Source organism: Quercus suber, unplaced genomic scaffold, assembly GCF_002906115.3.
Source record: "Quercus suber isolate HL8 unplaced genomic scaffold, Cork oak 2.0 scaffold_141, whole genome shotgun sequence".
Lineage (NCBI taxonomy): Eukaryota > Viridiplantae > Streptophyta > Magnoliopsida > Fagales > Fagaceae > Quercus > Quercus suber.
Window position 1 is genome coordinate 321,659 of NW_027069602.1, and position 25,031 is coordinate 346,689.

The 25,031-nt window shown below is 37.4% G+C and overlaps 2 protein-coding genes across 2 annotated transcripts; one reads left to right on the forward strand and one right to left on the reverse strand.

Moving 5' to 3' along the window:
• Nucleotides 1–4,144: 4,144 nt before the first annotated feature.
• LOC136068905 (uncharacterized) lies at nt 4,145–5,503 on the reverse strand. The gene is made up of 2 exons (XM_065776734.1): nt 5,263–5,503; nt 4,145–5,142 (listed from the first exon to the last, which is right to left on the reverse strand). Exons 1-2 carry the CDS (start codon nt 5,501–5,503, stop codon nt 4,145–4,147), a joined length of 1,239 nt encoding a protein of 412 aa, XP_065632806.1.
• Nucleotides 5,504–24,195: 18,692 nt separating this feature from the next.
• LOC136068906 (uncharacterized) lies at nt 24,196–24,663 on the forward strand. The gene has a single exon (XM_065776735.1). It carries the CDS (start codon nt 24,196–24,198, stop codon nt 24,661–24,663), a length of 468 nt encoding a protein of 155 aa, XP_065632807.1.
• Nucleotides 24,664–25,031: the final 368 nt, after the last annotated feature.

Genomic DNA, 25,031 nt, shown 5'->3' on the forward strand with positions numbered 1-25,031 from the left:
CATTTCCTCGTTCATACTTGGGACATGCATAATATTTTACTTCGTCCATTGTATGGACGAGTAAATGTTAATCTCTTGACGGCGTAAGTTTTACCTCGTCCTTTTATTTAGACAGGTTCGCCTGGATATCAATTTTACCTCGTCCTTTCATTTGGACGAGTTTGCCTGGATGGCATAAATTTTACCTCGTCCTTTCATTTGGACGAGTTTGCCTGGATGACATAAATTTTGCCTCGTCCTTTTATTTGGATGAGTTTGCTTGGATGGCATAAATTTCACTTCGTCCTTTCATTTGGACGAATTTGCCTTAAGAAAAAATTGGCGATACATCTCTGCGTTCAGAGAATTTTCTCGTCTTGAGCTTTTCAGCTTTTAGCTACATGAAAATCAATACTCCACATAACATTATATACATAACATAAAAGTATTGTTTAAAGACGAGGCATACACTTTAGAGTTTTTATGCCTTCTAGAAATATAAGTACAAACCAAACCATAACTCTGTCAATGACTTAAATATAATAACAAAGCAAATATTAAATAAATAAGTCTTTATGTAGTCCTCAGCTCAGGCTCATCCAGAATTACTCGCCCGGGTTGGCCTCTCATTGATAGTATCTCCTCAGGTGCTCAACATTCCAAGGATGCTCCAACCTTCTCCCGTCCAGGGCTTCCAAGTAATAGGATCCTTGTCTTTTGCAGTTGATAACTCTGTAAGGGCCTTCCCAATTAGGTCCCAACTTCCCATGAGCTGGGTTCTTTGTTGCTAAGGAAACCCTTTTCAGGACGAGGTCGCCTATGTCAAACCGCATTGGCTTTACCATTGCATCATACTGTCTAGCCATAAGGTTTTTGTACCTTGCCATTCTTTGTTCAGCGTCCATCCTTACCTCGTCTATTAGATTAAGGTTCAAACGGAGTTGCCCCTCGTTATCTTTGTCCCGATAAGCTGCCACCCTATGACTGGCCATATGCATTTTTACAAGTATGACTGCTTCTGTTCCATAGGCTAGCTTGAAAGGAGTTTCTCCTATAGGAGTTCTCGTTGTCATCCTATATGCCCACAGAACACCGGGTACTTCATCTGGCCATACCCCCTTTGCTCCCTCAAGCCAAGTCTTGATTATTTTTAACAATGATCGGTTTGCAACTTCAGCCTGACCATTTGCTTGTGGGTGGGCGGGTGAGGCGTAGTGATTCTGAATCCTGAAGTGCATGCAAAAATCTTTAAAGAGTGCATTTTCAAATTGTCGTCCGTTATCGGATACCAACACCCTAGGCACGCCAATCCTACACACAATGTTCTTCCATACAAAGTTCTTGACATTTTGTTGTGTGATATTAGCTAAAGGTTCTGCTTCTACCCACTTGGTGAAATAATCGATAGCAACCACAAGAAATTTCATTTGTTTTACGCCTATTGGGAAAGGACCCAGGATGTCTAGTCCCCATTGTGCGAAGGGCCATGGGGCCGTCATTGGGGTTAGGTACTCTGATGGTTGTCTGGGGACTTTACTGAACCGTTGACATTAATCGCAGACCTTGACATAGGCCTTAGCATCATCTTACATATTTGGCCAGTAATATCCTGCACGGACGACTTTGTGGACGAGTGATCTGGCTCCTGAATGATTGCCACACGCTCCCTCATGAATTTCTCTGAGTACATAGTTTGCTTCGTTCGGAGCCAGACACCAGAGATAAGTCTGGGAAAAGCCTCTTTTGTACAGAATCCCGTCCATAAGAACGTACCTGGCTGACCTTACCCTCAGCTTTCTTGCTTCATCTTTTTCTTTTGGAAGTCGTCCATCTTTTAAGTATGATACAATTGAAGCCATCCAATTTTCTCTGCTCTGCAGCTGTTGTACTTATGGGATATCTATACTCGGCATATACTGAATCTCATCCAATTTGTTGACGGCTTCATTCGCCGAAGCTTCTTTCAGTAAGGTATCTGCTTCCACATTCTCCTCTCTTGGGATTTGAACAAAGTTAATTTCCCCAAATTTTTTTATAAGTCGCATCACCCTATTAAGATACTTCCTCATTCGTTCTTCCTTAGCCTCGTACATCCCATTCACCTGGCCCATGATTAGCTGACAAGACGAGTATTGACTTTGCTTCCACGGACTTGGTCAATTCCAACCCTTTGAGAAGAGCTTCATACTCAACTTCATTGTTTGTTGGTTGGTACTGCAAGCGAACTTTGTGTTTCAGTTTATCCCCTTCCGGAGATTGCAAGATCACACCTATTCCTCCGGCATGCTGTGTAGATGATCCATCAACATGGACGATCCACTTCTGGTTGCCTTCCGTCTCACTTACATCATCATAACTTGGAGTGAACTCTGCAATGAAATCTGCCAGAGCCTGAGCTTTTATAGCATGCCTAGGTTGGTACTTTATGTCGAATTCACTGAGCTCGACAGCCCATTGAATCAATCGTCCTGCAGCCTCCAACTTGTTCATTGCTTTCTTAAGTGGGTGATCCGTCATAACGTTGATGACATGAGCCTGGAAGTAATGCCTTAGTTTTCTGGAGGCTGTTATCAGTGCGAAAGCTAACTTCTTCATTAGGGGATATCGTCCTTCCACTCCCCTAAGTGCTCTACTTGTATAGTACACTGGCTTTTGTATTCTCCCTTCCTCCCTTATCAATGCTGAGCTCACGGCATGTGGGGTTACTACCAGGTATAAAAACAGCTCCTCTCTTGTCACGGACGGACTCAGCAATGGAGCCGTAACGAGGTATGTTTTCAAATCTTGGAAGGCTCTCTGGCACTCGTCCGTCCACTCAAATGCTTTCTTTAGAACCTTGAAAAATGGTAAACGCTTGTCAGTAGCTTTAGAAACAAACCTGTTAAGGGCAGCAACTCGTCCGGTAAGAGACTGGACTTCTTTGATACTCTGTGGAGGCTTCATATCTAGAATTACTTTAATCTTTTCTAGGTTTGCCTCAATCCCTCTGTGTGAAACCATGAAACCAAGGAATTTCCCTGAAGATACTCCAAAAGCACATTTGCTAGGGTTCAACTTCATATGATACTGCCTTAGTGTGTTAAATGTCTCCTGCAGGTCGTCTAGATGTCTTCCCTTGTCCTGAGTTTTCACCAACATGTCATCCACGTAAACTTCTACATTCCGCCTGATCTGTGGATGAAACATATGGTTAACCAGCCTTTGATATATTGCTCCAGCATTTTTCAAACCGAAGGGAATTACTTCATAACAGAACAATCCCTGGCTAGTGACAAAGGATGTCTTCTCTTGATCAGCCTCATTCATCCTTATTTGGTTGTATCCAGAAAAAGCATCCATGAAGCTGAGTAATTTGTGGCCCGCAGTAGAATCCACCAATTGGTCAATGCGCAGTAATGGATAACTATCCTTGGGCAGGCTTTGTTGGGATCGGTAAAACCTACACACATCCTCCACTTGTCGTTTGCCTTTTTGACCATCACCACATTGGCCAACCAATCTGGATAATATACTTCTCGTATAAATTTCGCCGCCATCAGCTTCTGAACCTCGTCTCTAATAGCCTCATCTCTCTCCGGGGCAAACACCCTTCTCTTTTGTCGAACTGGCTTTGAGGTAGGACAGACATTTAGACGATGTGTAATGACATTGGGGTCTATACCCGGCATATCCTCATGAGACAAGCGAATACATCAGTGTTTTTTCTCAGAAACCGGATGAAGTCCTCCTTAATTTTTTCTTCTAGATCTGCCCCGATCCTGGTACACCTCTCAGGACTTGTCTAGTCTAAAGAAACATCTTCTAACACTTCAGCAAGTTCTGCCACGACTCTCTTCTCTTCAATGTTCATGGCTTGGATTTGTTCATCCATAGCCATCATCGCCAAGTAACATTCTCTTGATGCTAGTTGGTCTCCATGTACTTGTCCTACTCCTTACTCTGTTGGAAACTTAATCGACAGGTGATAAGTGAATGTTACAGCCTTCCAACTGTTTAAAGTCGGCCTTCCAATTATAGCGTTGTACGAGGATGAACAATCTACCACAAGAAAGTTCACCTCCTTGGTAACCTACTGTGGGCATGCCCCCACTGTCACTGATAATGAAATACTGCCCACAAGTTGTACCTTCATTCCACCAAAACCTACTAGGGGGGAGCTTACTGGTCAGAGCAGGTCTCGTCCTAATCTCATCTGCTGAAAAGCTGGATAATACAAAATATCAGCAGAACTTCCATTATCTATCAACACCCTTCTAGTCTTGTAGTCAGCAATAAGGAGGGTGATGACAATAGCATTGTCATGAGGGTGATAAATTCTCTCTGCATCCTCATTCGTGAAGGTGATGGCTTGCTCGTTCGTAGTCCTTGCACTCGGTGATTGTCCTGAGAGTTGAACGTTCTGCACTGCTTTCAAATATGTTTTCTTTGACTTGGACGACTGTCCTGCAAAACTTCCCCCTAGAATGATTCTTATTTCTCCGAGTGGTGGTCGTGATGATTCCTCTACCTTCCCTTTCAATTTCTCGTCCTTGTGGTCTCGTCCAAGGAAATTTCTCAACTTCCCTTGTCTGATGAGATTCTCAATCTGCTGCTTCAAATCGAAGCATTCGTCCGTGTCATGCCCATGATCTCTATGGAAGCGACAATACTTATTCCTATTGCGCTTGTTAGGATCTCCCTTCATCTTCTCCGGCCACTTTAAGGAAGGCTCGTCTTTGATTTGCATAAGGACTTGCTCGAGCGGCACGTTCAAAGGAGTGTACTGTTGATTCCTCGCTGATGGACCTGCCTTCTTCTCTCGGTCTTTCTTATCCTCTGTTCGTCCCTTCTTCAGACAAGGACCCTGTTCAGAGTGACGAGCAGGGTTTGTGTCCATTCTTTCAGCTCTCTTCCTTTTCTTAACTATGATCACGTCCTCTGCATTCATGAAATTTTGGGCAAAATGGAAGAGTTCGGCCATGGACTGAGGTTCCTTCTCATAAAGTTTATGTATGAACAAGTCGGAGTTGACCCCATTATGGAAAGCTGCCAGCAATAACTTGTCATCTACCTCGTCCACGGTCAAAGCCTCCCTGTTGAAGCGTGTGATAAAGGATCGCAAGCTTTCATTCTCCCCTTGCTCTATAGTCAATAAACTAGACGAGGAACGCTTGTGCCTTTGCCCTTCAATAAAATTATTAACAAACAATTTGCTTAACTCCTCAAAAGAACTTACTGAATTTGGGGGTAGTTTGCTAAACTAGACTCGCATGGGTCCCTTAAGGGTGGTGGGGAAAGCTCTACACATTATCTCATCTAGAACCCCTTGAAGGTGCATGGTAGTTTTGAACGTAGCGATATGGTCAAATGGGTCACGCGTCCCATCATATGAATCCAAGGAAGGCATCTTGAATTTCGGAGGTAAAGGATGACCATTGATAGGGGCTGTGAAGGGGGAGTCTGTTCGGTGAACCAGATCCTCTACAGGATTTGTTCTTCTCATGTTTTCCCTCATCTCAGCCATAACTTTCCTCATTTGATCCATCTCCCTTTCTAAGTGTGGCACTCTTCTTGGTGCATTACCCCTCGATTGACTTTCTGACTCCACATTTCTTCCATCTGCTTGGTTCTGACCATGCTCCTCTCCATAGACCTCTTGACGTTGCCCTCTAAGGTTAATTTCCCTTCTCAATTCCTAATTCTAGCGGGTTAATTCCGCCATGGCTACAGCCATAGACTGCATGTGTTGAACTGATGAAGGTTGCATTGCAGACACCGATTGACGGTCATGATGAGGGTTGCTGGACGCATCTCTACTCTGTTGAGAGCCTGGACTGGTAGCCCTCGATCTTGTCCGGACCATTTCAGCCCTTTGTCGGAGAAAGAGATTACAGAATTCAACGATGAAACTCAAACGTAAAAAATTCTATCTTCTTTCCCACAGACGGCGCTAACTGATAAATCCAATGAATCAGTAGGCTAAAATTTCCGGACGTAATGATCTACAAGCCAAATCCTGAAGAAAAGAAACAACAAGTCAGAGGAGACCGGTGAAGGCCGGTCAAAAATCCTCCGATGGTGAAGTCAGTGAATTCTCAATTCTCAGGAAGGGAAAGTATATTTTTTTTTTTAATGTAAAATTTTTGAGTTACCTCTCACATTTCAATAGAAGAGCCTTTATATAGTGTCTTCTGAGACAGTTATTTCTCCAAGCGTTGTGTAGTTTGGAAGATTCTAAGGTAACTCCCATAACTGCTTTGGAGGTTACTTCATTTGGATTCCATTAATTATACCCGTTTTCAAAGGAGGAACGGTTACATCCTAATAGATAAGCAGAGTGCAGAGGAGAATTTCAGGACCCTCGTCCATCTTGCTAGTTTGATGGACGAGTGAATCCTTGGACGAGCTCGTCCGTCTGGACAAACGGATGGACGAGCTTACAGCAAATGAGGTTGCTTTCCTATGGACGAGCTATATGGACGAGTTTAGCAGTTGGCTTTTTTGGTGACACCATCATATTCTATCATTTAAAGAATATATAATTTGGCAAAATTCTATTAAATGGATTTTCTTGGGGTCCTTATAAAATAAGTGATGTTAGGGATACTATAAATTTACTATATAGCCTTACAAATTGATGTATAAGCAATCACATAGAAGTAATTTAGATGTTCATTTATTATGTTTTGAAATCTACCACTCACATTCATTATTATGTTAGTTTATAAATCTAACGTAATAAAATTCTTGGTATTTTTAGCATTTCCTTAAAAATTTAAACTCAATTATATATATATATATATAATGATAATCGTAGGGAAGGGGTCTTCTGAGTATGCTCCAAAGGCCACAAAACATAGGCCCAATAAGAGAATAAGGCGGTCTGAGGTACCAAGCCCAGCCTATGTCCTTTGGGAAGTAAGGCCCAAGTTTGAGAAATGGAATGACTACCCAATTGGGATGTGGCCACCCATTCACCGAGGAGAGCCATGAAGTTCATCACTCCTCAGACTATTTTGGCCAAGGAAAAATTATCAATGAAGTGGCCGAGGAGAAGATTGAACCCAAAAATCCAACCGAGAAGCCAGGTGAGGTGACTCACAACTCAAGCAAAAATCACCTCTGCATTAATTAGGCGTTCCCATCTAACACAAACTACATTTAATGCCGAATGACTAGCCTGAACAATACTTTACAGTTTACATCCTTAAAGTTCATTTTCATCATTAAAAGGGGGGAGAAGGCACTTAATGGGACAAGCATCTTCTAAATTCTATCATGATAGCCCACTACTAAAGGGAGGGATTTGGTGTATAAATAGGGTCTTCCCCCATACTAAGTGGGGATTGGAAAAAGTTAGGAAGAAGTTAGTACGAACATTTAGAGAGAGCTTGTATCTGTCTTTGGTTTCTTGTAAGAGAGTAATCATACCAATAATCAATAAAGTACTCATTCAAACTTAGATTTTACTTGTGTAGATCTCCCCTTGTAGATTGCCTTCCTATTTTACAAATTAGTTGTGATGGTCAGGGTATTGGTAGAGGCCTCGGCCCAACCTCATGTTTCCAACCCCCACAATAATGTGGTGGAAAAATGTGAATTTTCAAAAGTTTACGTGAAAACATTAAAAAAAAAAAAAAAAAAACTATAGATATCACCACACCAAACTAAAATATAGAAGTTTCTTAATTGTCAATTGCATTGTGCACCTATTTGTTCAAAATAAAAGGTTATTGCTTACTAACCCCACATATGTTTGTGCTTAGTGCCATATGTTTAGTTCATATGCAGTCCCAAATCTAGGTAAAGGAGGAAGCTTGCGGTAAGTTGACAGTTAATGTAAAATTAAATCACTATAATATGAATGGATCCAATATAAATAGTTGTTAAGGCACCCCTACTAACGATATATTGCATCGCACCCGACAACAATGAAAAGTGGGCAAGGGTTATCAAGGGTGTTCCCCATAAGCGATGCAATACATCGGCAATAGTGAAAAATGGGCAAGAGTTCCCACACTCTAATGGATAGGTATGGGTAAAGAAGTTAGTCCAAGATACAATTATTAGAAAAAGAATAAACATACGATCTTCAAGAAACTAAGTGGGTAGGCGAGAAATCTAGATAACTTAAGCATACAAGGTATAAAGAATCTTACCTTTTTACATAATCAAATATGTTAATTGGACTATTTTTATCAATTTATAAAATATATTTTTAAAACTGTTAATTCTAAAAATAGATCTAAACAATCAGTATTAAAATAAATATCATGTTTGAGATGGTTATTGTCTATCTTGGCAATATTGGACTTTCAGCATTGAACAAGAGAATTCAATAATGAATTTGTCCAGAAAATTACTAATTCTAATTTTAATTGTGATAGAGAGAAAAATGAAGAGTAAAGTTTTTGCGACATTAAAAATTTTTACACTCATAAACTATCGCAAACATAGAAAAACGTATTAATAAAATTCACAACATTCGAAAAGAATATAATATCTTTAAAAATTATTTTATTCATTAAACATTTGGGTTGTAATTAAAATTTTTACATTGTAAAATAGATAAACAAGGCATTCTATTGGCCAATAGAAGAAATCTTTTTTTTTTTTTTTTTTAGTTTGCAATACTATAAAACAAATAAGTATAATATATTTTATTTTCGAGGACCTTCTTCCATTCAGGTCCTTAGGCCATTGCCTTAATAACCTATGAATTCCTTTCCGTTCTGCTTGAAATGGCCGGAATTTTCTATTCCAATTAGTTAACCGGTAGAAATCACACCTCTACTCCATCTCGTTCCAAATTCCGGCCCATTATGCTTCATTCCACCTGTTTTGGACAATTCCACTAAATTTCACTTGGCATGGTGATTTCAACCAGCATGTAAATGAATCATTATTTTTTTTTTTCCTAAACCATTTTTTTTAATTACTTCACTTCTCTTTTTTTTTTTTTTTAAGAAACTTTTATTACTTCACTTACATATGACATTTTATTGTTATTTTCCTTTAATAATGTGTTTTTCTTGTTTACTTTATTCACATATGACATGGATTTTTTCTTCATTAATATACTAATATATGGCATTTTATATAACTTATATTATGTAATGATGATATTAAGTATGTACATTATTTGATTTTGAATTAATAAGTTAATATGGTATAAAATTGTGTGATGCAGACTTAGGTGTACGTGTGTGTGTGTGTTTTTTTTTAAAATCTATTAAACACATTTGTTTGTGAAATTTACAAAAAATAAATAAATAAATAAATTTAGTAGAATGAAATTTACAAAATTGATATGTCGTCCATTACAACTTTATTATGTCTTTTATGTGAACTATTATGGAGTAAGATTTGTAACATTTTCTTTTTTATTTTGATTAGTTTTCTATAATATACTATTGAATTAATATATATCTACAATCTTTTTTTTTTTTAATCACTACTATATCCTTGCTTCTAATATTTATTTTATTTAAATTCTTTCTTGTTGGGGGCTTGACACACTTAAACTTTGAGTTATTTTAGGGCTATAAACTTAGTCATAACATTTCCCATGACTATCCCATGTGATAGGCTGTGACTGGCTACCAATCACTTTCACATAGACTCGCCACTTATTCTCCACCAGTCACAATCAACCACATAAGATAGTTGTGATAAAGGTTATGATTAAGTTTGTGGTACTAAAATTATTATGTTTTAGTCTAATAATAAAATTAAAAAACAATTGTAGGGAGATTTCCCGTACAAGCTGTTTGTCCGCTTTGGGGAACCAAGCCCGCACAGTTTTGTAGTAGTGGTACACTCATGCAAGTGCCAAGCACATATAAAGCGTAAGTGGGGCGCATTTCTTGCCGATGTGGGACTAAGTACAAGTGCAATGCTTGCTTGCCCACGTCGCTTGAAAACAAAACTGCGTGGGCTTGGCTTCCCGAAGCAGACAAACAGCTTGTACGGGAAATCTCCCAACAACAATTATTAAGAAATATTGGATTTTTTTTTTTTTTTTGAGAAACATGAAATATTGGACCTAGGTTCAAATGCTACCTAACTAATTGGTGTATTACTTGGCCTAATAATAAAGAATAATCATGCTTACACAAAAACCAATTTGTGTGTTAGGACTTGGGTTCAAAACTTGCATACATTAAGAATTCAATTGGAGTGTTGGGACATGGGTTCGACTCCTGCTAGCACCCAAATCAGTGGGTGTGACTTGTGAGCATAATGATTAAGACTTAAGTTAAGAGTTAAGCAAATGTTAAGAGTTAAGACTAGTAATCATGGATAAATTTTAAAAAAAAAAAATAGAACAAATAAAAACAACTATACATTAAGATAACGCCATCTTACCAAGAAACAAAAACCCCCATCAACCCAAAATGACGCTGCATTATTTCTAATCTGGCACACCCACCACCACCATCACTCTAGAAAAACTCATTAAAAAACAATTATTATTAAAATATTGGAATTTCTTTCTCTCTTTTTTTGTTTGTTTGTTTAGAAACATGAAATATTGGACCTAAGTTCAAATGCTACCTAACCAATGGGTGTATTACTTGGCCTAATATAAATAATAATCCTGATTACACAAAAACCAATTTTTGTGTTAGGACTTGGGTTCAAATCTTTCATAGATTAAAAACTAAATTGGTGTGTTGGGACATGGGTTCAACTCTTGCTAATGTCCAAATTAGTGGGTATGACTTGTGAGCATAATGATTAAGATTTAAGTTAAGAGTTAGGCCAAATTTAAGAGTTAAGACAATTTAAGAGTTAAGACCAGTGATCAAGGATAAAATAAATAAATAGAACAAATAAAACAACTGTACATTAAGACAATGTCGTCTTACCAAGGAAAAAAAAAAAACCTCATCAACCTAAAACGACGCCATATCATTTCTAATCTTGCACACCCACCACCACCATCACTCTAGAAAAACTCATAAGTCTTTCTTTCCCAAATCTTCCCAAGACTCTTCTCCGCTCAAACCCTAGAGAGAGAGAGAGAGAGAGAGAGAGAGAGAGAGAGAGAGAGAGAGTCTCAATGAGTTAGATTCTCCGCTCAAACCCTAGAGAGAGAGAGAGAGAGAGAGAGAGAGAGAGAGAGAGAGAGAGAGTCTCAATGAGTTAGTCATGGAAATGAAGCACCTCCTATCGCTATCTAGCTGGCCTCACAAGGCTATAACATTAGCTTTATCTAGACTGTTTGATCATCCTCATCCTCACCCGCAATCGTCACACCTTCACCATCTCCAACTACTTCCCCTCCTCCACCAACTACCATGATCTACGACCATTTAGCCAAAGCCAAGATCAAGCACCTTGACAACCCAGCCCCCGGTTTCTCAAATATGGGTCACCCCACCCATAACTAACGAACCACACTCAGATCCTTTTGGCTCCAGAGGCCCGCATAACCACCTTGCCTAATGGCTTCTGTGTCGTCACAAAATCAAACCTGGCTGCGAAGACTGCCACCTTCGAGGTTTGGATCGATATCGGGTCGAGATTCAAGACCAATGAGACCAACGGCACGGCACATTTCTTGGAGCATATGATATTTAATGGGTTGGAGAAGTGGACCACGAGGCAGTTGTAAGAGAAGATTGAGAATATGAGAGGCTATCTCAATGCCTACACGTCAAGAGAGCAAACTACATACTATGCTAGAGTCATGGACAAGGGCATGCCTCGGACACTTGATATCTTGGCCAATATCTTACAGAATTCGAAGTTTGATGATAACTGCATTAACCATGAGCGCAATCTAATTCTTAGGGAAATGGAGGAGGTAATATTGTTAGGGGTACCAAGTTGTTTCCTTTCCTTTATTAAAAGGTCTATACTAATGATTAAGACTTAAGTTAAGAGTTAGGCCAAAATTAAAAGTTAATACCAATGATCATGGATAAAATAAATAAATAAATAAAATAGAACAAATAAAAACAACTATACATTAAGATGGAAACATCTCACCAAGAAAAAAAAAACATCAACCCAAAAAGACATTGCATTATTTCTAATTTGGCACACGCACCACCACCATCCCAAATCTTCACACAAGACTCTTCTCCAACTTGAGAATACTTTGGTAGGCCTGCAAGACAATACAAGTATGTCATCGGGGTAGAGTTGATAGGAAATAGAAACAGGAGCAAAAAATTAAACAATACATACGAGCACGACCTCCCTCTTCGCCTTTAATACCAGGGCATCATCTTTCCATTGCATCCAGTTTTACATATCCCTAGGAAGGAGTAAAGCCTCCCCACATAGTCAGCCACATAGCATCCCTGACCCTCGTTCCACGACCTCACTTTCTAAATTATAGATAAGGGCTCATCATCAAGAAAGAAGGCTCACATGTATGGCTCGACGAGAGTGCCAGCACCTCCCAATTCAGCCGAGGTGGAAGAGAGGGTCCCTACAGTCGAGGCAAGACCTTCAGTTGTAGAGGTTTTCGAATCTGGTATCTCTCCTCAGACGTTTCCCCTTACCCTTTGTTTCCTGGGTTAGAGCAATGAGAACAAGTGGAGGCTGAGCAATTAGGGTCCAAACTTAGGCAGATGGGGTCCTCCTAACACCTCAGCAAGACCTACATTACATCTTTCGAAAGACAAGTTAAGGGGAATGCCTTTGATGAGGGCTACTTCTTTGGCAACTGGTTCCTTGGATGGTACGATCCTCAAGTCGATCCTTCTTCTTCTTGTCAATTCAACAGTCGAAATGGAAATGGTCACACCGAGATCAACTAGAGTGAATGGTGGAGGAGAGTGTCGTCAGCGTAGTGGCGGAGCCATGTTGGGGTTAGGGGGATTTTACTTACTAAAGCCAAAAATTATAATAAAATCTAAGAAAAAATGCAAAACTGACTCTCTAACTTTCAGTCTTTTTCATTTCAGTCCTCTATCTTTCAGTTTTGTCATTTCAGTCCTCTAATTTTCAATTGTTGTCAATTTGATACTCCGTTAAACTTCAGTTATGTCCTGCCGTTAATTAAGCAAAAACGACGTCGTTTTGGCTTTTTTCTTTTTTTCTTTTTTTCTTCTTTTTTCTTTTTTTTTTTTTCATATTTTTATCAAAATTCATAGAAATATTTTCAAAAAAAATTAAAAATAATAAAATGAAAGCAAAAACACAAAGCTTTACTGGCTCTTCTTGACCGCCATTTGCGCTAACCAAATTCTCGTGTGCTTTTTTCACTGAAGCTTTTTTTTTTCTTAAATACAAAATTATGAACCGAAAACGATGAAGTGTTAGGAAGATTTAGATTTTTACGGAAGCGAGCTTTTCTCGAGACAGAGACGCCGATCATTTCATCGGCGACTTTCCAGTGCCTTGAGGATCTCGCTGACCGGCGGTGGTTGTTGTCGTCGACGACGACGGTGGAATATTCTTCGTCTTCTGCGAATTCGTCTCCGATGCTCTCTTCCGTGCTTTCCTCTCCTTCTTCTTGTTTAGAACTGGTTCTCTTCCTCTTACTCCGATTGTTCATCAGCGATTCTCGATCTCTCTTGCTCCATAACTTCACTGCCTCTTGCAACTCCATCTAACCTTCCTCTGCAACAAAAAGAAATGAACTTCACATACATACACACAAACACGTACATAAATTTGTAGCAATCTCGTATAAAGTACATACCAGGTGAGTCTCGAAGACCATTGCTTCTGTGACGTCGTCTCGGAGACTATTGACCCTCAGTTTTTTTTTTTTTTTTTTAATTTTGAAATTTATTTATTTTTTTAAAATCCAAAACGACGTTGTTTTGGCTTAATTAACTGCAGGACATAACTGGAGTTTAACAGAGGACCAAATTGACAACAATTGAAAGTTAGAGGACTGAAATGACAAAACTAAAAGATAGAGGACTGAAATAAAAAAGACTGAAAGTTAGAGGGTCAGTTTTGCATTTTTGCCTAAAATCTACTTACCAGGCCCCCTACAATTTTGTGAAAGAAAAATATACTACAAAATTTAATCTCTCTATAAATTTATTTTAAACTCCTCAAATTTTAGAATTGATACATAAAAATCCAAAAAATAAAAATTGATACAAAGAACCCAAAAACAAAACTATTATATGGGCCCTAGCCCCTCTAAAGTCCAAATACAAACAAAAGTAATAATTTTTACCAATTTCCAAATAAGCAATATCACCAAAATAATAAAAACCCCAAAACAAATCTCTTCTAGATCAATAATTAGAAGTAGAACTCCCAGCTCCGCACAGCTAGACTAGTATCTCCCTCTGACCTCTGTGTAGAAGTAGAAGTAGAACTCTATTGAATATTGATTTCTTTGTCTCTCTCTTTGTGTAACATGTTTGCTGATCATGACTTGATATCTATGCCAATGGCGTCCAGCTTGTAGGCACTTTAAGTTTTATTATTATTTTTTAATCTAAAAAGTTGTTATAGTATTTTATTCTTGATTTAATTTTTTGATAGAATATTTCTTTTAATTGAAATTTGGAAATAGTGATTTGTGATTGTTTCGTACTATTTTACCAATTTCCAAATAAGCAATATCACCAAAATAATAAAAACCCCAAAACAAATCTCTTCTAGATCAATAATTAGAAGTAGAACTCCCAGCTCCGCACAGCTAGACTAGTATCTCCCTCTGACCTCTGTGTAGAAGTAGAAGTAGAACTCTATTGAATATTGATTTCTTTGTCTCTCTCTTTGTGTAACATGTTTGCTGATCATGACTTGATATCTATGCCAATGGCGTCCAGCTTGTAGGCACTTTAAGTTTTATTATTATTTTTTAATCTAAAAAGTTGTTATAGTATTTTATTCTTGATTTAATTTTTTGATAGAATATTTCTTTTAATTGAAATTTGGAAATAGTGATTTGTGATTGTTTCGTACTGGATTAGGTATTGCACTGGGTGCAATTGCTATCAATGGTTGAGATTGATAGTTGTAAAAAGAAACTTTCAATCTCAACTATTGATTAAAAAAAAGTTAAGATAAAAGTTAACAAAAGTAAAAAGTAAAATGTAAAAAAAAAGGTGAATTGCACCAGATCCTAATCCGTTTTGTATTTTGATATCAGTGACACTACCCAGTTTATGTGATTGTCTCCTAGTTACATCTTTATATAAAAATAAAAATAAAAATTAAAACATCACATAGAAAATTATAATTTTTGTCACAATTGTCTATGTGATAAATTGTAACTAGTGAAGAAAAAATGATAAATTCATGTAAAAGTGATAGACAATCAATAATAGTTTATTATGTAAGATAGTTATGATAAAAGTAATTTTTTATGTGGTACTAGAATTACTTGTGTATATTTTGTCCACTAATGATAGCTAATAACAACCTGCTACTTAAAATTTGTTGTAAAAGTATTATTCACATGACATTTCTTTTATATATATATTGTTATATACTTATTTAGTTGTTTATTATATAGCTACATTGAAAAAAAAAAAGTATTATCTGTGATTATTATAAGGAAGTATTGAGAAAAATATAAGTTCAATTCAATTGTTTGGTTTTATTTGATTGCATATACTTTTACACAGTAATGTTTACATTTGTTGTTAAAAATTAATTTATTAGTATCACAAAAGACTGTATACCTTGCAATATCTCACTTGTATTGTTTGAATCCCACCCAACTGTGAAACCTAAACAATTTGTGTGACATACTATATGTAAGAGAAATACCATATACCACCTCTGAAAGAAGGTATAGCACAACTTTAACTTGGACCCCTAGACTCGTAGTTGATCGTTTGGGTGTACGTAGATCGAAGACCGAAGTAATATGTTGAGATCGATGGCGTTGATCAAATGCTTATTCTTCTTGAAAGCATTGTCAGCTGCAAAAGAGGGTAGCACCACACACACACATGAATAATAGCAACAGTTTTCTAAAAATAACTATTGCCTAACTCCTACAAACATTCTTTACCCTAAGAGATAGGGTAGAGGAGTTCGTCAGGATGCTAGTTCCCCATGATCATAAGGAAATCCCCCTATGTTTCCTTATCAAAATCAGGGAGGCATGAGACCAGCCTCACTTCCCCGTGCCGTAATTTGAAATAGTAACCCGAGGTGGAGTTGTCTTGGCAACTATACACCTAGTTGATGTCGTGCTCAGAGAGATTAAGGCTAAGCCTCTTATTTTGCTCAACTACACTACTCATTACCCTAAAAATGTTTGGAGTATATTGATCAGGACATAGCTTAAAGTGCCTAAGGAAACTGGTCATTAGCTTCCTTAAAGGGATCCTAACCCCACCCTCTTTGAAAGCGACCAAAGGTACGATCATGGTTTCAATCCTTCTCCTGATGTTTACATCATCCTCATGGCAATAACTCACCCCAACATCATCGGGGATATCATATCACACCCTAAATGTAGCTAACCTCTTTGCGGTATCAACTAGAGATCTAAATTTACCCATGGCACCATAAAAAATGTGGGAAAGCAAAAAGAAAAATTGAAAAGTCAAGAGATTGAGGAGGAAGCATACTTAGGCAAAAAGAAACACAAGCTTAGCACCTTGGGAAGAAGGATTTCTCCATAAAAGCAAGTGAGAAGTAGAAATCTTGAAGCTGGCTCATGACCCCTATATTTATAAGCTTTTGATGAATAGAAAATAGGCTTTGCCCCTTTAGTTCCCACGCCTTACCAAAACCCTAAGTTAAAATCTCACTGTCCATCTAGCTGCATGTCAATCCTTGGAATTCAGAACAAGGGGTTCTGTCTCAAACATTAAATGCAAAGCTGCCTCCAACCTCGTCAATGTTAGTTAATGATGCGCCCACACCTCGAGCCACGATCTCCACTCTGACTTTAATGAAGAGAAGATCGTGAGGGGCTATTATGGGGGGTGCATTATCACCATGTGGACTATGGACTGGAGAGGTATACTTAGAGGTAAGGGGTGTGACCCAAATCTCAAAACCACAGGCCCAGATCCAAGAAAGAGTAAAGTGGCTTAACCCATATGCCAAGAGCATGAGACAATCCAAGAACCTCGTACCCGAGGAAGGCTTCAATAGAATTGCCAAGGACGACACCTCGACCTAGAATCTTTGCCAAGGACATGGTGGGAAAGACATAGAGCTCAAAGCAACAGTCACCTCTGCATTTATTAGATATTCCTACCTAATGTCAACTGCATTAAATGATGAATGACTGTTCTGAATAGTAGAGACCCCTCAAAAGTCTCTCTTTATGATCAAAGAATGGTAGGAGAAGTGTTTGATGAGACAACTATCTTCTGTCATTCAGCCATAAAATGCACATCTGGAAAGGAGAGGGATAAGAGAGGAGTTAGCCCACAAAGGATGGGGATCCAGAAAAATTGAGAAGAAGAAGGAGAGAGAAAGAGTGAGAACAGCCTCAGTTTCACTCTTTGTACCTCGAGAAGAGTTTTCTTTTCAATTAGATTCATTTAGTTTCTCTATCTTATCCTTCAATTAACTGTCCAACTTTCCCTTTATGGATTATCCATACCTTCTCTATAAATTAGTTGTGTTAATCAATAATATTTTGGTTTTGTCTATTCAATTGTGTTTTTGACACCCACAATTATTTTTTGCAATACTATGAAATAAATAGATATAATATATTCCATTTGAAGGGACATTCTTACATTTTGGGGCCTTAGGCCTAATGGTTTAGCCACCTGATGACTCTGGATTTAGCCTTTTCACACTCCAAGTAAAGGTAATAATAATTAATATAAAAAAAATAGATTATAATAATTAATGTGGGTACCTAGGATGTACGGATCTTCGGGCCAAGGGCTTTTTTGCCTTGTAGCCTTTTACACCGCATCCTCGGCATGTCCTTCAACGTCCTAGGACGTCCTCGGACGGCTTCGCGACGTCCTAGGCATGCATGGCAACGTCCTAGGCATGCTTGGCAACGTCCTCGGACGATGTCCTAGGAGTCCCACATCAAAAGAAAACCCCCCCACTTGCTGCCTTATAAGCTATGAAGCGAAGGGAGTAGTGTACCATCGGTTTATAGTTATTCGAATAACTAAACCGATGGTACACTACTCCCTTCGCTTCACAGCTTATAAGGCAGCAAGTGGGGGGGTTTTCCTTCGATGTGGGACTCTTAGGACACCGTCCGAGGACGTTGCCAAGCATGCCTAGGACGTTGCCATGCATGCCTAGGACGTCGCGAAGCCGTCCGAGGACGTCCTAGGACGTTGAAGGACATGCCGAGGATGCGGTGTAAAAGGCTACAAGGCAAAAAAGCCCTTGGCCCGAAAATCCGTACATCCTAGGTACCCACAATTAATATATCACCAATTACAATTTTATTGTATTTTTAAAATCTATTAATCATATTAGAGCATTCACATCAAGGTTGCTAAAAATATAGATTTTAGCCACTCAAAACACTACTTTATCTATTTTAACACCCCATTTTATAATACATCGAACATCGAAAGTTTTATTTTAACATTTAACACATTAAAATAATATAAACAACACAATAAAATAATATATCCAACATAATAAACAACAACCACAACCATCAACACATTAAACTACTATTTTTTTAATACCCCACATTAAAAAACTAGTTTTTGTTTTGAGTTTTAATAGCAACTCACTCTCACTGTAACTCAAACTCAAATTTTTTTAACTTTGCCTTCTTTGTTGTAGAATACATTTTTAGGGTGTTGGTTGCTAAATTGACTAAAAATTGACTTTTTAGTCAATTAAGCAACCTTATTGAGGATGCTCTTAGTTTGTTAAGATTATATAGTCAAATTTGTAATATTTTTATAATATAAAATTTACAAATTAATATGCCATCCATCACAATTTTATTATAATTTTTATGTGAAATTCTATGGAGTAAGATTTGTAATAATTTTTAACATTTTTTTGTTTTATTTTGCTTTGTTTTCTATAATATAATATTATAAAAATATCTTTACAATGTTTTTATTTTAAATCACTAAAATGTCCTTGCCTTTAATATTTATTTTATTTAAATTCTTGTTAGGGCTTCACTACACTTAAACTTTGAGTTATTCTAGGACCACAAATTTAGCCACACTATTTTCTACAATTATCTTATTTGTCAGACTATTATTGACTGCTTGTGATTTTCACATGAACTCATCACTTTTTTTCCACCATCCATAATCAGCCACATGAGATAATTGATAGTTGTGACAAAAATTTTGGCTAAATTTATGGTTTTAGAATTATTGTGTTTTAGTCTGATAATAAAGAATAATTATTTACAATAGGGATCATTACATTCCCCTCACTTGAAGTTTGAGGGAATGACACTCCACCTTAAACCTAAAGAGAGAAAACACTCCACTTCTTTGAGCTTTGAATAAATTAACACTCCCCCCCTTTTTTTTTATATATTAGTAATGAAATATTCTACATTTTTATAAGAATCTTTTTACAAAAGTTTAATCATGGTTAGTAAAAAAAAAAAAATGATACCTTTACAATAAAAAAACAAAATTTATCAAGTACCAAAACACTTGCAATGACAAATCTCTTTATAACCTGTTAAAAAAAGAATAAAATAAAAAGCAAAATTCATACTTAATATTTTAAAATACACTTCAATTAAAATTTTAAAATACACTTGAAATGAATTTTAAGGAGAAAGCTTCCCTTAAAGGTACAAAATATTTTTAGTATTAATTTAACAAAATTTGATCAATTGGATGTCAAAGCAGGGAAAATGTTTTTTCGCTTGAAGTTGGGGGTGGAACCTCATTTCTCCAAACTTCAAGGGAAGGAGTGTAATTACACATTTACAATATTGGACCTAAAAGTTCAAACGGTAGCTATACCAAAAACCGATTGGTGTCTAATCTATATATATATACACACACACAAGAGCAAATCATGTAATGGTATAGTTTTAAATAATAACTATTCGTAAGAAATGAATATGGGTGTAGGAGCTTTTTTGAACTAAAAAAATGAAGAATCCAAACAAGAGAAACCCCTTAAATAATAGTATAGATATATAAAACCGAAACTTTTGAAACTCCCACAATTTTTCACGTCACCACTATTTTCTTTTTCTTTTTATTTTAGATTTTATATCTTATATATTTATTATTTCTCTTCAACGTGTAATTATCTTATCAAGTGTTACAATAGTTTAGTTTAAGTAAAACTCTATTAAATATATATTTTAAGAGCTTCAAAATTTTCAATCAATGCCAAACATTCTAATTAACCGAATAAAATGGCATGAGATGAGATTATCCCAAAGCAAAATACACTATATAAAACTGAAGTTTTTAAGACTCTCACAATTTTCCACATCACCACTATTTTCTTTTTCTTTTTATTTTAGATTTTATATCTTATATATTTATTATATCTCTTCAACGTGTAATTATCTTATCAAGCGTTACAATAGTTTAGTTTAAGTAAAACTCTATTAGATACATGTTTTAAGAGCTTCAAAATTTTCAATCAATGCCAAACATTCTAATTAACCCAATAAAATGGCATGAGATGAGATTATCCCAAAGCAAAATACACTGATAGCCCCATAGGGTATTTACGTAATGAAGTTCGGAATTCAGATCAAAGATCGTGTAACCTGCAAGAGACTTAAAACTTTTACATTCCATTAATTATTTGCTACTCCTATTGGTTCTTACTGTGATAAATCAAATTTTCCACCACGCTCAACACCCTCATGCGCGTCAACAAGTAATGGTCGGTCATTCTCGTTCACTATTTGCCTCAAGAAAAAGTGGAACCCAGCTGAATATATTATATATGGGACCAGAACCACAAGACTAATCTGCAGGCTTTTGAATGCAAAAATTTGTCACTTTTACATAGATATATATATATATAACCAAAACCTCTGAAATTCGCAAAAATTTGTCACTTTTATATATATATATATATATATAACCAAAACCTCTTAAATTCTCAAAATAATTTTTTTTTTATTGAATATAGCAGATAAAACATCATAAAACTCTATTAGATACATGTTTTAAGAGCTTCAAAATTTTCAATCAATGCCAAACATTCTAATTAACCCAATAAAATGGCATGAGATGAGATTATCCCAAAGCAAAATACACTGATAGCCCCATAGGGTATTTACGTAATGAAGTTCGGAATTCAGATCAAAGATCGTGTAACCTGCAAGAGACTTAAAACTTTTACATTCCATTAATTATTTGCTACTCCTATTGGTTCTTACTGTGATAAATCAAATTTTCCACCACGCTCAACACCCTCATGCGCGTCAACAGGTAATGGTCGGTCATTCTCGTTCACTATTTGCCTCAAGAAAAAGTGGAACCCAGCTGAATATATTATATATGGGACCAGAACCACAAGACTAATCTGCAGGCTTTTGAATGCAAAAATTTGTCACTTTTATATATATATATATATATATAACCAAAACCTCTTAAATTCTCATAATAATTTTTTTTTTATTGAATATAGCAGATAAAACATCTCTATTTTTTTGGGGAAAAATCAAAACTGTAACCTATGTCTTTCAGCCTAAAGAACAATAAATTTTTACTTGTTATGTTATATATAAATTTATTGAATTTGGTTTGGTTTTGAAGTAGAATTTGGGAATTCTATAAATTTTGAAGTTTTAAGTCTTGGAGTTTTTGATATTTGCGTCTCAGTAGGTTGATCTTAATTCTTTACCTTAAATGTTTTTTTATTTAGATTCATGTGATTTTTTGTTTTCCTATTAAAAGTTATGATTTTTGGTTGATAAATTATTTTTTTGGATTAATTCAATTAATTATTTGTTTGGATTCAACATAAAAGATAATAGAATTAGGTATTATAATTTTGATATTGTTCTATATTTTGAATTCTCTATATTGTTATTACTACAAAAAAGTCATATTGCTATTCAAATTTGAAGTTTAGTGGGTCTTCCTCATATTATGGTCTTTGTTTATATATTTGCAGTTTATATTAGTTTTGAGTGTATGTGCATGTATAACTATAAGGACCAAATTTGAGTCCCTAACCCAAAGGATGGATGAACTTAGACCCAAAAAGCCCAATACAATGAATTTGTAGAGAGTGGGTTGGAAAATTGAGCTTTAATGAGTTGGACAACAAGTAAAGTGGATTCAGATGACAAGAAAATGAAAATGGACTGGTTTAATCTAAAGAAAATCGTCATCGGCACAATCTGAGGAGACCAGTTCTTATATATTTCTCTCAAGTTTGATTACAAATTCAGTTCTTGATTACTACAATGTTTTTCTCTTAATTTCTCGATCCTCTACTCTCAAGGTATCTCTTCCATTTTATACTATCTTCCCCTTTTATCTCCACCTTCCATGTGCAGATCAGATTGTTGGTGTTGATCCTTGTCCCATTAGCACCTTCTTGAAGTCTTTGGGTAGTAGCTGTAAGGCTGAAAGTTACTGTTTAGGTATCACTTTCTCATTAATGCGGCCAGAGAGTTAGTTGCAGAGCATTTAATGCAGTGGTAGCAGTTTTCCCTTTAGATATTTCATAGCCTCCCTATATCCTGTTTCTTCTTGATACTTATCCTCATCAATGGAATTGTTTGGATCATTACTCTTGATGTCAAACCGTACCTTCCGACCTCTGCTTTGCTTAGCCGAGGAGGCATTCCTCTTCAGACCACTTTCTTGGATGATTATGATCAGACTTCACCCTTTTACTTACCAATATTGATTCTTAGGAAGGTGTTTACCCGTCCTCGAACTACTTAATGTCCTCAAATTAGGCCCTTGGCCCAATATATACATAGATATGTACTCTTGGGCCTATCACCCCTATAATAACTGTAGGGATAAGGGCCTAAAAATTCATATATTGGGCCTTGAGCCTTATCCGAAGGCGATAACATGTCCGAGGAGAGACAAATAGAGTTGAGAACTTCTAGTTTAAAGTCTCACGAGTAAGAAATGAATAGAAGGTGGTCCAAGGAGCAACTCCTCCTCAGCTATGGTTGATACGACTCAAGCCTGAATTCTCGCTGTAAGAATGGCCTCCATAGAAGCTCTAGTGATGGAAGCATGCCTTGGAGACACACAAGAACGAAGGGGACTCGAAAATATCTAAGGAAAAGCTATTGCCACTGCATTAAATGCATTACAGCTGCTTTTCTAGCCGCATTTATGTAGAGAAGACCCCTAAACAGTGTTTCCTTGGTCACCGCAACTTACAGAAGGGCCAAAGGAGATGTTTGATGGGACAAGTACTCAAGTAGCAACCTAAATTATTGACAAGTGTAAGATAAGGATTGCCTAAGAGGGACTATATAATAAAGAAACCCCTCCAAGGTAGGGGGGAGGGGGGGAGAAGAATTACAATTGTAACTAGTTTCATTGATCTATGCAAATATTTGTCTCCTCGGCAATACGTTGACACCATTTTATTTGCTTTTTTCTTGCATGGTCGTCTTTCAAACATTTCCTAGCCATTGTTAGATTCTCTAGGGCCTAGTTCTTGGACCCACTCTCTACAAATTCGTTGTGCTAGGCTCATTAACCCAAAATCCCATACATATTGGGCTTAGGCTACAAACCGTGCCTTTACAATTGGCACCGTCTGTGGGGAGGAACTTGTGTAATAGTGAGTCCAACAATTGGTTATGGTAGGATCAAGTCCACACGAAATGGAGTCTCTGGGTTCCAAGCAAGACGATCCTTTTGTCAACCTTGAAAGGAGAGGTGATCACGAAGGGAGCATGCACACCACGCATACTGGTAGGAGTCAACCTTGAGGAGGAAGCCATTTCTCCTATGCAAAAAGTAATAAGGCCATGCAGTTGGAAATTAACCAACTAAAGAGGGAACTATGCCATGCACAATGAAGGCAGACTCCCTCTAACTCTGATGTTTCTTCTAATGACGAAAGGGACACCAGTTACATGCAAAGGTCCCAAACCCTGCCCAGCGAGACTTTCTTCTACAAAGAGGAGAACCATTATGAATTGAGGATTAGAAGCCTGTTTCACAAGGGCGTGTGGAATGACACTATGAGCAGGGCCTTGAACCAGATCTCCAAGTCACCCTTCACGTGTAAAATTAAGGGGGCTAGACTTCCTTGACGATTCACTTAACCCATCTTCACCATGTACAATGGTAAAACAGACCTCGTGGAGCATGTGAGCCATTTCAACTAGAGAATAGCTGTCTATTCTAAGGATGAGGTTTTGATGTGCAAGGTTTTCCCATCTAACCGGGGCCTGTTGCCATGAGATGGTTTGACAGCCTGAAAGTAGATTTCATGAGTTCCTTTAAGGAGCTCACTCAGGCGTTCTGTTCTCGCTTCATCACCTGCAGCAGACCTTTTCGGCCTTTGGCCTCCCTACTGTCCTTGTACGTGCGAGAAGGAGAGACCTTGAAGGCATATTCAGATAGATACTGGGAGATGTTCAATGAAATAGATGGTGACTTTTATGATGTGGCCATCAGTACATTCAAGCTTAGCCTCCCGGTCGAGCATGGTCTGAGGAAATCTCTGACTAGTAAACCTGTTACCAGTGTACGCCAGCTCATAGACCGGATTGATAGATACAAAAGGGTTGAGAAAAACCAACAACAAGGTAAAGGAAAGAAAAAGGTTATCCCTCAAGAGATGAGGGATTTCAGGTCAGACCGATACAATAACAACCGGCCAAGGAGGGACTTTGCCAAGCAGCCAAGATCTGCCAATCCTTAAGCGGTCAACGCTGTGTTTCGAGAGCCAAAACATCAAGTTCTGGAGAAGATTAAGAACGAGCCATTCTTTAAATGGCCAAATAAAATGGAGGGAAACCTTGAAAGATACAACCACAACCTCTATTACCAATACCACCAAGACCACGGACACACCACGGAAGACTATAGAAGTCTGTGGGACCACCTAAATCAGCTTGTCCGTGAAGGAAAATTAAAGCAACTCTTGCACCACTCGAATGGTCAAGGAAGCTAGGCAAACTCAAAATCCTGGAGAAATGAATCTTCGAGACCCCCCTTGGGGACGATAAACGTCATCTTCGCTACTCCAGGAAAGACCGACTCCTGCCCTTCACGAGTGATGTTTGTGGC